General features: G+C 32.5%; 1 protein-coding gene across 13 annotated transcripts in view; it reads left to right on the forward strand.

Moving 5' to 3' along the window:
• Positions 1-4,222: 4,222 nt before the first annotated feature.
• LOC133202470 (protein hu-li tai shao-like) overlaps positions 4,223-12,687 on the forward strand; it is a 31,856-nt gene continuing 23,391 nt past the window's right edge. For 11 of the 13 annotated variants that reach the window (XM_061338299.1, XM_061338303.1, XM_061338306.1 and 8 more), the window contains exons 1-2: positions 4,223-4,373; positions 11,535-11,612. In XM_061338299.1, coding sequence (XP_061194283.1) covers positions 11,552-11,612 — 61 coding nt within the window. In that variant the 5' untranslated portion in view covers positions 4,223-4,373; positions 11,535-11,551. Of the gene's footprint in view, positions 4,374-9,149; positions 9,213-10,218; positions 10,244-11,534; positions 11,613-12,687 lie in introns of those variants that run through there. The other 2 variants (XM_061338300.1, XM_061338301.1) reach the window with 2 other exon arrangements.

The raw sequence follows: 12,687 nt of genomic DNA on the forward strand, positions 1-12,687 counted from the left end.
GTTATAAATGGTCATCTGTCTCTTTGCAGAAGAGTGAAATATTTTATTATGAATCATAAACTTAAAGATTTGATAAAGTGATTTTTGCGTTGTAATATATGGCATACATTATAATTGTTACAGTGAATGTTAATTTGTTTTTTCCTAACTGGCATCTGAAGTGTCATTACAATTTGGAGTAAAGAAAGCAGGAGTGGTGGTTCTTTAGACAGTGGCATGGTCGCTTAGCGAGAAAGGATTGCTTTATTTGTATGCTTTTAGTTAAGTTAATGACACAAAATATTGAGTGTTCATGGTGATTTTGGAAAGAGTGATGTTTTGCATTAAATGCAGATTGTCTACTAATATTTCATTCTTCAATATTTGTATGAACAAAAACATTCACTGTATTTATTTTTGAATTGGAGTTCACTCAATGCAACATTTTTATGCCCAGTAGTAATAGGGCAAAGGCATATGGTGTTTGTCATGTCCATCTTCCGTCTGTCAGTCCTTCAGCTCAGTTTCAAAGAAATTGTTCAAGATATTTTATCAAAATTCATAAACATATACTTATTGGTAAGAGTTATTATACTGTATCATAATTTCCTTATCTTGACCTTCCCTATGACCTTGACCTCATTATTTCTGCTTAATACTGTTTTTTAAAGAAGTTATTCAAGATATTTTTATCAAAACTCCTACACTGATCCATATTGGTTAGAACTGCCATGGTAGCTGAATCAATAGATTACTTGCTTTGTAGTCAAAAAGTGGATTCTTGCCCTGGTCGTGACAAACCCAAGCCAATGAAAATTAGGTAGCAACTGTTCCTTTACAAGCACTCCACACTATTGAAGTGAAAGTTGCATGTCTTTTTGAAAGAGACCTCAAAAGTGAATGCCATAAGGCAAGGCAGGCATTGGCATGCTAAAGAAGCCTCATACTGAATGCCAAGTAAAGGTCTGAATTTGATGCCTTTTTTGTTGCATCTGTTGATGTCTCGTATATTGGCGAGAACTACTGGACTGGGTACTACAATGTAAGCATTTCCTGAAGTTGACCTTTCGTTTCTTTTCTTCATTTTGCATTTACCAGGTACCTCAGTTTCAAAGAAACTGTTTAAGATATTTTCATCAAACTTCATACACTGATACAAATTGGTGAGAACTATTCAACTGTGACATAATTGTCTGACCTTGACCTTCCCTATGACCTTGATCTCACTTCTTCATTCTGCCTTACATTAGTTTAAAGATTTTCATCAAACTTCATACAAACTGAGGAGAGCAATTTAACACATTTAGTTAGTTACATATAGATATGATAAATAAATAACAATACATACTATGCTACACAAAGGCATCACTGAACTATAGGTTTTAGTTATGTATTTACAAAAATATGAAAATTATATTTTATGATATGCTTAGATCAAAGAAGCAAGGTACATTTCTTTTCATGTTGCATTACAAATATACTTTAAGTGGAGCATTCATGTCCTATGGACATACTTCTAGTCATAACATTTGGTAGATTTTCCCTCCCCCATTCCTTCTCCCAAAATTATTGAGATATTTAATGTATTTTTTATGAATGTTGCTAAGTTTTCTGTACATGTGCCTTTTATTGTTTCATATACATGTCTCGTACATTCCGTATTTTTGTTTGTCAAGATATTTAATGAAAGTTTACGTCTTCAATAAATTAAAAAATTGTTTACAAGGTTATTTTTTTTTCTTAAAATGACAATTTACATATTGTGAGGTACTGCATTTGGTGCAACAAGGAATAATGGATCTTTACAAAAGTCATTTATGAGGGATAATGGCCGTTAAAACTTTTCTGACAAATTTTTATTATGTGGAACAAGATAGAGTGCACTGCATCATTCATGGGGAGGGGAGGGATTAATTGCATGAAAACAGAATTTTTTAAGATTTAAAAAAAAAATGATGAGACTAAGTCCCCCTCCCACTTTCTCTAAACTTTTTATATCTAGATGCTATCTAGACATTATAAAAATGTCTTTGAATTCTCAAAGTAATGTGTATTTACCCATGGTATTTCTTCAAATTACCAATAATCATTATAGTTAATCATAAAGGGAAAATTATCAAATCTCAAATATATTTTCAGGACATGAGAATAAAAGCACCCACTATGCATGTTGCAACTGAAAATTGATCAACAAAATTAGGATAAAAATAATAGGTATCCAGGCATTTGGAGAAAATTGCATGTATTATATATTTGTACGGTACTTTAGTTCTTCTATTTACTTCAGTTGTAATGGTTTGGACCATGGATATTGGCCTGACTAGTGATGCAGGGATTGGGGTTTGATTCCTGTCATAGATTTTCTCCTTTCTTGTGACATAATGTCATGCCGTTGGCCACCCCCTAGACTTGTAAGTGAAAGTCCTACCAGGGGCAAATAAGAACTTAATTGAGTTGTGTCATTGAGGACAAAGACAATTTAAGGAGGGAGTAGATTTATTGTAATGTCTAATGGCCTGGGCAGTGGGTATTGGCCTGGGTAAGCTCACTGGGTAGAGCACCTGACTAGTGATGCAGGGGTCCAGGATTCCCAGCTAGTCCAGCCATACATTTTCTCCTCTCCTGTTACATTACTATTACAAGAACGATGTATTTTATCAAATAACCTGCCAATAAATTTGTCTCCTTTAAATTGATTAGAAAAGATCATTTCCAAAAATGTAATTCACCATATGTGACCAATTTAATTAGGGCCATCCTGGGGCTATTATATAATAATCATGCAAACAGGTTGTATGCACCAGGAGTATGGAAGAAGATTTTTGAAGGTTGCATACAATGTCCTCATGGGTTCAGGGGGTTGAGATTCATGATCTTTTTTTAATCTGCTCATCCAGAGATTTTTCACACCATATTTGGTCAAAATTGGTTCAGCCATTTCAGGGAAAAAGTGGAAAATACTAAGAAGTAATTAAGTTTACGAACAGAATCCATAGCAATATTTCACCATTAAGATACAAATATGAAAGAATTAAGTAAAGGAAGCTCTAAACACCAATAAAAAGTGTTTTTTGGACTTGGCAAAAAATCATCATCGGAATTCAAAATTAATTGAAATAATAAATTCAATTTCATATTCTTGGTCTAATATAATGCTAAGAATATTTTAATCTATTACAAATTGGGTAATTAACTGTAAATGAATATTTTTTAAATCATACTTCTAAGGGCAGATCACTTAAACTGCATAAAACTACCATACAAGTAGAACTCTTTTGTGTGCAGTGTTTAGAGTTTTCTTAATTTGTAAATGTGGTTTATGGAAGATACTCCTTGTGTTGAATATATGTATATACACATGCATACAATCATTTGTTCTTCTTGAAATTCAATGACATATATTAAAATTATATAGAATTTACTAGGCGATAGCAATATATCAATTGTTTTTCTTTTATATTTTAATACTCCCTGTGCAATATACTTTTCATTACATGGAGAAAGTTTTCACAAATGCAACGTGCATCATTTCCATGTGTATTAGGGCAGTCATGTTATTATGATAAAACATTACTAACCTCAGTAATTAATTAAAATATTTAGAAGAATTACCTCATTTAGCAAATTACATTACATTAATTGATCTAAGCAGGGACCTATATGTAATAGTATATAGGTCCCTGATCTAAGCAAATGTTTAGCAGCTCAATCTCTAACAAAATGTTTTTTTCTTATATATTAATGTGTTTCAATAGTCTCTGTGCAAGTACTCCTCATTTATAAATGAAGAAGATTTTCGATGTAATGTGTACCATTTTTATATATTTAACAATCCCTTTTCCTGAAAAGTCTTTTCTTTTAGGCTAATTGAGTTTGGGAATATTCAATTTGATACATGTATGTCCCCCTTTTTTATTGCACGATTTGTGTAGGGATGAAACTCTTCAGGAAAAGGAAATTAAGGCCTTATTCTCCCCTCCCCACTCCCTCCCCTACTCACTTAATCATTTACATTTTAATTTTGAAACTGTCCCCAGAGTTATAACATTGATGATGTCATAATGTAATGTATGCACTTCCGCTTTTACAACAAGTGCACTTCCGGTAAAATAATCTAGGATTATCAAAGACCTCCATGTGTATATTTTTCAAATATATATGGACGTATTTATAAAGTTCTAAATAGAGAATTGTCAGTGGACAAACATTAATTCTACCTCTTCACACTCAGTAAAGAGGTTTGTTCAATTGTTGGAAGAGCCACAGAAGCTAATTATAGATGTGAAAATCGGGAAAGCCAAGCTGTTTCTGGGTCAGTTTTGGCAGGAATAGTACCGTTCTTGTGCATGTTTCGAGAAATATAGATATATCACCTGACTGATATCATTCCGAGGGTAAGTTTTAGATGCTTAAATGTTTATATTCTTATTTACCTTAAGAAAAATATTTGGGCGTAACATTGTCGGCGACACGGTGTTGTGCGATTTTCAACAGAGATTTGATTTCCTGTCTGCCAGACAATCGATTGAGTTCATTGATTGATCGGTTTGTTTGTTTTTAACTGTTATATGAGTATCGATATACACCAATGCAGTAAATATGAAATGAAAAGGAAAGCTGATAGTGTGTAACCCTTTAGTGCATACATGCATTCGAGTCGAAAATCTAGCAAGGCAAGGTCGAGTTTTCTCAGCGGGGAGTTGTTTATCTGGGCTTGTTGGAGCGTTCCGCTGCCTCAGTAGCTGGCTCACTTTATCAGTTCAGAGCCAAGTTGTAGACTCACTATGAAATGCTATCTCTCTTCAAAGTAAGAATTTAGATATAGAAATAGTAACATGAGTAAGCATAAGGGATGGAGGATAATTCATGAAATTTTTTTCCTTCATTAATTTAAACACAGGTACATAAATATCATATGCAAAGTCATGCTGAGAGCATTAGTATAAAAACATACTAGCTGCCATGCATCTGCAACCAAGCAAATTATCTGACATTACATGTATGATACACTAGTAAATAATGACAATTTGTCCGGACGATATTCACTAGGCCTATAGCTGTTATTTAGAAGAAAAAAATGTATGAGTTGATGTGAGGCATAAAGGCCATGGTCCAGTCCCTCTGTTGCCAGAAATGAATATTGAATATAAAAAAAGGATTGGGGTTGGGAAGAATCAAATGCATCTGGTGTATGGATGTTGTAACCCCCCCCCCCCCCCCCCCCCCCCCCGATGAGATTTTTTTTTAGATGGGATAACAATTCATACCTACATTCTGATATCTGACTGTGGCATCATTTTCTATTTTTGTTATCATTAAGAGATTTTCCCTCTACTGAAATATATAAAAATGCTAAAACTTTAAAGGTAAGGAACAAAATCTTGTAAACAAACAGGGCACCCCACTTTGAAGGAGATTTATGTATTCAATAACGTGAATTTCCACAAGAAGATCAGGGAGGTGATGTTCAACTATCATTTTCTATTCACTCCCAGTCAAAATTTTATTTGTCCTTGTGGTGGTCATGTAGATTCGATCACTGGTGGCCAGAGAGCTCAGTTGGTACCCAACTAGTATTCAGGGAGCCCAGCTTCGAATCCTGGGTCTGATCCATCATATTTTCTCCTTTCCTGTTACGGCCCTAAATTACTGAATATTTGAAAGTCTTAGACACAACTCATTTTCCTTACAACTTAACTTTTTGGGACAAATTCTGAGACCAGATCGATTATCAATCGTAACTTCTCGGACTCCAAACACTTGACAATTTTGTTGCTGTTCAACATTTGACTTTGATCTTTCCTTTGCCAATGAATTTATTTAGAGTATTTGGCCAGTTGAGTTGGACTTTTTAACTGTGCCTGAATTCCCAGAAGTGTTGAGATGAGAATTTTTATGGAATACTTGCATCACAGGGCTATAAAAGAAAATGATGTAGTTGCAGAAAGTTATAGGTGTTTCCTGATATTGAAGATTTCCTGACATCATGTTTTTTTTTTATTTTTTAATCTGTGTAATGAAGTACATCCTAATTGCTTTAAATTCTTGTTTTCAACTCTGTATATAGATACATTTCAGAAGAAATTTCAGGAAAAAGATACTTGAGTAAAATGTGTTACTTGCTAATTGAGAAAAGCACTTAAAGACCTTCACTGTATTTGTCAGTGCCTCAGTGGGGACATTTACATGAAGGACATAGGTGATTGTTTTAAGTTAATGTAAAGTCAGACGCTTATAGTAGTACCTGATTATCAAGTTGGCTACTGAATGAATCAGTAGAAATACAATTAACAATGGAATTATTTTGATATATTCATATAGAGAAAAAATGCCATGACCACTTGTTTCTGCAAGAGCAGATTCTTAACCACTCGTCCATATCGTACTATTACTCTTCAGAAAATAATATATGCCTTAAATATTGAAAGGTTACAATAAATCAAAAAAATATATCCATTAATTTTTTGAAGGGACTATATCAAAGTAGTATAACTTATAAATAAATCTTTATACATAAAAGTTACAATATTATTAAAACTTAAAAAAGTCCATTATCCATTATATTAAAATGGGGTTTTCTCAAATGGACTATATCAAAGTAGTAAACTATTCAAGAACTGATTTTTTTGTGAATAGATAAATTATTGTTAACATAAATTAAAACTAAAATGTGATATCTACTGATGAAAACTAATCAAAAGAGATGAAGATTTTAAATTTTTAGAGCTTAGAACTGCCCTACTGAACTACTACTCCTGCAGGGTTGGTGCAATTTTGAATATTTGTATGTATGATAATATATGACACAAAAAATTTATACTACCACATCTAGAGTGTTGGATTTCTCTCAGATTCATTAGTATATATCCTAGTCGCAAATCATTTAGTAACCTTTGAGTCAGTCTCCTGCAACCTCTGTGTAAAATTACTATTATGACCTTAGCTGCAATAATGTAGCCCTCTCCGATTTTTTTTTTTTTCTCCAGAAAATATCAGTTAAAAAAAAAAATCGGAGAGGGCTACATTATTGCAGCTATTATGACCTTGACAAAGTTTATATTCTGATGAATCCTTTGACTTGACCCAATGGTATGTATAGCTGTGTGTCTCAACACAATTTCTGCTCAAGAGGAACTTACAACATAAGTACTTAAGTCATTGACACACCCAATGTGTCATATATTTGTGAGAAATACGAGCTACTGTTTTTTCTCCATTACATGTACAAAGTTATGGGTCTTTTTATTAAAAAATTAAGCTTCAGAACCTTGTGACTAAAATGACACTGCTCAAATGACAATAGATTAGGGTTCTGATCAGGGCAACTTTTGTGCCAAGTGACTTTGTTCTTCTTTTACAAAGTTATACATGTCCTGGAAAACACCAGGAATGGACAGATAACATGGTGTTGCTTATTTATCACACTCCAAATTTCATATTCAAAACTTCCACAGCCAAAATTTCCAAGTAAGGAAAATGGGGTTTATTATATAGCTAAAGAAGTCTTAAACATCACATGCTATTACACTCTGAGGGAGAGTGCTATTACACTCTGAGGGAGAGTGCTATTACACTCTCTGAGGGAGAGTGCTATTACACTCTCCATCATATTTTTAGGTGCTTGATAGTTTGTCCATGTCAGGCAAAGAATGAAAACAAGATAAAAAGTCAAAATTTTTACTTGTCTGTGGTGATAAGCTCTAACAGTTTTTGTCTGGTTTTAATTAAGCTTAATACAGAAGTAGACTACATCAAGATACATAATTCTCCCAAAGGGTTGGACTGAGTTCACCGAAACATGGTACTTAAGTAGCCTTTACCAAGGCCCATAATTCTATTAATTAATTGGTTTAAGAATTTGATGAATAAGTGTTTCAATCAGTCATTGTCTACTAAATAAAAAAGAATAATCTGTGAAAATCATTCAAATGCTACTCCTTATAAAGTTTACTTGTCAAGTATATATAATAAGGCTTTATATTTGTGTTATGATGTATTAACAAAGCACAATTACATGTTGTTAACTTGTTGCATAATGTATATAGCTTTTATCAAATTTTCCTCCCAGTCATCATTATTAAAATATATATATAGCAGAAATAGTGCACATTACAGAATTACATGTACCTCAGCATTGTTGCATATGATGTTTTTATGTGATCAATGCAAATATCAATAGGAAAGAAAACAGATGAGAATCTCTGTACTTCTCTACTCAGTCTAGTGCAGTCTCTAATTGGGGTGTGTAGGAGTGAGAATTGTCAGTACTTGATGGGAAGTAGGGATGAAGCAGTATTGTAAGCTTTATAGTTTTGTTTATACAGTAGTACATGTACTAATAAGCCATATAAAATAAAGGTAAATTTGGACTTCTTTTCACATATTAAAGTTACTGTGTTTAGCATGACACAAAACAGAAACAAATCTATGTATTAACAGGTTGAGTAAACTACAATTCAAAATAATATGTATTTTTCACACTCTAATCTTGGTGTCAGTAAAAAGTTCAGAAAGTTTATATATATTTCTTCTTGATAGTATATGCTTTTAATAAATCCAGTGTACATCTCTGTATACAGGCCAACAGGGGTTTATTTGTTGTTTAGCAGAAAACTTGATTGATCTGAGCTCATGGCTGATTGTTTGAATAAATGTAAAAATCTGAACTGGTTATTTCTGTTTTATATAATGAAGGTCTGTGTGAACCCTAGACTTGGGGATTTAATTAAAGTGTGCTTACATACAGAATATAAACACAGACTTCATTGATTGATATCTCAGTTGTGCACATGCAGGTCTTGTAGAGTGCACAGATATGTATAGAAATGAGAGATTTTATCATAATGTTGATCAGCACTATCTTAGTATATATGCATTCAGATATTTTCAGTGTGTGGACTTGTTGAAAGCTTGTGTAAGGTATTTAGGGGATGTCACTATTAGTATTTCTGTCATTAACTTGCAAGAGGGAGAAGTACATTGTTAAATTGTGTGTTGGTTAAGTAATTATAAAGACATGAACAGGTACATACTTATACATGTATATACATAAAGACATATGAACAGTACATACTAATACATGTATATAAAGTAGTGTGCTATTGGTTGTTTTCTTTCATGACTTTTTCAGTGCCTGCCCATATTTTAGTTTATACTAATTTTCATTATAGGTCATGCTAAGTGAAGCAGTCAACAGCTGAATTAGAGTCATATTTTCTTAAATATTTCTATTGGTAAGTGATCATGATTTTCACATCATTGGCATCAAATTCAAATGCAGTTTTATAGATGCTTTGTCAGTGTCATTGAGTTTGTTTTTACAAAATATCTACAGCTATTTTCTGCATGTGGTTGTTTACCCCTGACGTAGTTAGCCCCCTTGATGTATAAGTTTTTACACATTCAGCTTTCTAAGATATGTGAATCTGTTGTTAATGAAGATTGTTTAGTAATGATTTAGGATCATATATTTGATGATATAATGTAAAGTAAAACATTCAGATTTGTTGGTCTTGTGTCTTATGAAATAAAATTTCTTTTTTGTTTGAAAATATCTATCTAAAATTAATGAAAGATTGACAGATCTTTAAGAAAAAATTTAATACTATCCAACTCAGAGCAAGTGGATGTATAAGAGATGTGAATAAGAGATATAAAATCTCATTTCATCAAAGTCAATGAAAGCAGTTTGTATCTGTTTTGTAGCTTTTAGAGTGAATTGAAAAATCAGCTGTAAGGGGAAGAAAAAAATGGTAGAAGTTTGTTACCAAAATGTTGGGTTTTTTTTTATCAGGTGTCAGAATTCAAAGGCCCCCATTATGTTTGTTTTATCAGAAGGTTTTTGCCATTGGTGTGCGATAATAAAGGCTACTTGTAAGTGAGTTTTACAGATGGAAGGAACACTGGATTACACATTGCCTTCTTCTATGTCATGCTACTAAATTTAAAAAAAACAATATGTTTGTTGAAGTATACCATTGATAAAATGTTTTCAAGAATCATGCATTTTCACATTGTGTATATGTTATGCAAACCTAGGATTAGGTCAAAGTTAATTTTTCGTTTAGCTGTGGTTAATTTTTGTAATTAAATGGACCATTTAAGTAATTTGGAGTCTACTTGACATTTGCTTTCCCATAAAGTATGCTGGTATAAACTGGGCGATGTCTGTGAAGATTCTCCTGGTAAAGTCAGCATCCTGATATTGTGTTTAGCTGGTGCATTCCAGGGATGTCTGTAATTAGATTGAGGTCACGTCTGTGAGGTATGTTTCTTAGGAGTTATTGGGCTCTAATTCTAGGGAGGGGTTATGTTTTGTGTGTAGTCAACATGGGAGAGTTTACTTAATTTTTGTTAGAAGTAGATACCAGTAATATCATATAAATAGATTGTTGATTGAAACTGTCTATCAGATGTGCTATGTTTATGGAGCATCTGTGAAACATTCATAGGCAGACATGTGGTTTAGTACTACAGCAGTGTGAATTGTGTGTGTACATGGTATCAGTATTACATGCCTGTGTTGTAACTAGCTGCTTGTATGTCTGGGGCTTTAACTTAAATAACTATATGTTTATGATAGATCTTGATTTTTGTCATTTTTTACAATCAATCAAATTTAGTGAATGCATGATAATAAAAAAAAAATTACTCAGTAAGTGAAGTTTAGTGAATGCATGATAATAAAAAAAAAATTACTTTAAAATAAATTGAATATATGCTGTAATATAATTTTATGGTCGCAAAAGAGCTTAGGAGGTGATTTAGCAAGGCTGTAAAAAGGATGTGTGAGTCATTGGTTTTATAAAAACATATTGATCAATAATGAAGCTGTCAGGTCTAAGTAGGGCAGACAACATGTATTGTGTTTGTCTTTAGTGGGTGATGTGTTGATCATTTAAAATGAACTGCGCTATTGATCTATTTCAGCGAATATTAATGAATTGGATTATCAAATACTCTGAATCAGATGTTAGAATAACCACAGGATCATTCTTAATTACAATTTAGTGTTGGTAATCATTTGATGTTAATATAGACATAGATATGGTATAGCAACCAGGTGATGAATTATATATATTAGAGCTGTAATGAGTTGTGTATTACTTTTAATGACTGCAGCATTATCAATCTAGTAGGAATGATAGACTGAAGAAAAGTAAACTTTCTAAAACAAATTTTGTCATATATAATTGTCTGTATTTACATCCACTGAATATTTATCCTTTATTCCATAAGAAAACCATACAGTTGTTGTGTATGATATAATCTGCAGAAGTGATTCTGGAGTATTAATATCATAAAATAATGTCACAAAACTGAATTTAGTCATACTATAATCTGAAAACACTTAAGGGTGGAGTGAAATGAAATCATTCAATAATTTGTTTACTGATAGTAGGCCATAATATAGATTATACATAAATGCTAAATCAAGTTAAACATTATCAACTTCTTAAGAAAAGTCATTTAGAATATTGAAACATCTTGATACATTCAACCATCAGAATTTGATGACTGTGTATAGTATGTACATTATTTGTTTATTTTGACAGGTGCTAAGCCCAAGAAGATGTCTAACGGTACAGCACATATGAATGGACCTAGCACTGGGAAATATATAGACACCATAGGTAAGCTTACTAAGATTTCCCAACCAGTTGACACATCCCTGTTTTAGAAGACCTTGAATTTGTCACTGTGCACACAATGATAATGTTATGATACAGAGCTATGGAATGCTGGATAGTTTTTAGCTCACCTAAGCTGATGGCTCAAGTGAGCTTTTCTGAACAAAATTCATCTATTGTCTGTCAGCATCCATATTATTGTAAACGTCACATTTTTATTCACATTTTCATCTTCTTCTCTTGAACCACCGGACCAATTTCAACCAAACTTGGTACAGAGTATCTTTAGTTGAAAGAAATTCAAGTTTGTTCAAATGAAGGACCACACTCTAAATCCAAGGGGAGATAATCAAGAAAAGGCAAATATAGGGTGGGATTATATTAAAAATCTTCTTTTTTAAGAACCACTGGCCAGAAAACAAGAAATTTGTGTGAAAGCTTTCTGACATCGTGCAGATTCAAAAGATCAAAATTTTACAGAGGAATATATAGGAAACAATCTTTAAAAACTTCTCAGGAACACGAAGAACAGCAGGGTCACGATTAGTCATATAAAATAACAGAATTTTTAAAAGAGTGATGGCAGCTGCTCTAGTTAATAATTGGATAATATATGACAGAGTTAAGTAGACTTTAATATGTCAGTCCTGTTTTGTATTTGATTCCTGATAATTTGGTTGTGTAAGGATATTTAAATGCAATAAGACACTGTTAGAATTTCATTGGAGTACTGTTACAATGTAAACTGATTCAAAAAAATGTAACTGGAATTTATATCTTAATAAAACATTCCCAACAATTGGGATGTGTCAAAAGTAGATGATGGGAAAAAAGTAAAAATAAGTAATTGATTGAATAAATTAAAAAAAAAAAAAGCAATAAAATAAAAACTGAGTGGGCCATACATTTCTTACTGCCTTTCATTTGCATGTTTATCCTAATCGCCAGATAGGTATTAAAAGCTGGGATTCCTATTAATTAACGTCTCTTACAACATGCAGGAAGAGATCAGTTTTGGATATTTTTAGATGACACATTCATCCCGTTCACTTAAGTGCAAATGAAAACCTTAGTAAAG

The sequence above is a fragment of the Saccostrea echinata genome, unplaced genomic scaffold, assembly GCF_033153115.1.
Source record: "Saccostrea echinata isolate AGI-Se365-2 ecotype Australia unplaced genomic scaffold, CSIRO_AGI_Sech_v1 ptg000047l, whole genome shotgun sequence".
Lineage (NCBI taxonomy): Eukaryota > Metazoa > Mollusca > Bivalvia > Ostreida > Ostreidae > Saccostrea > Saccostrea echinata.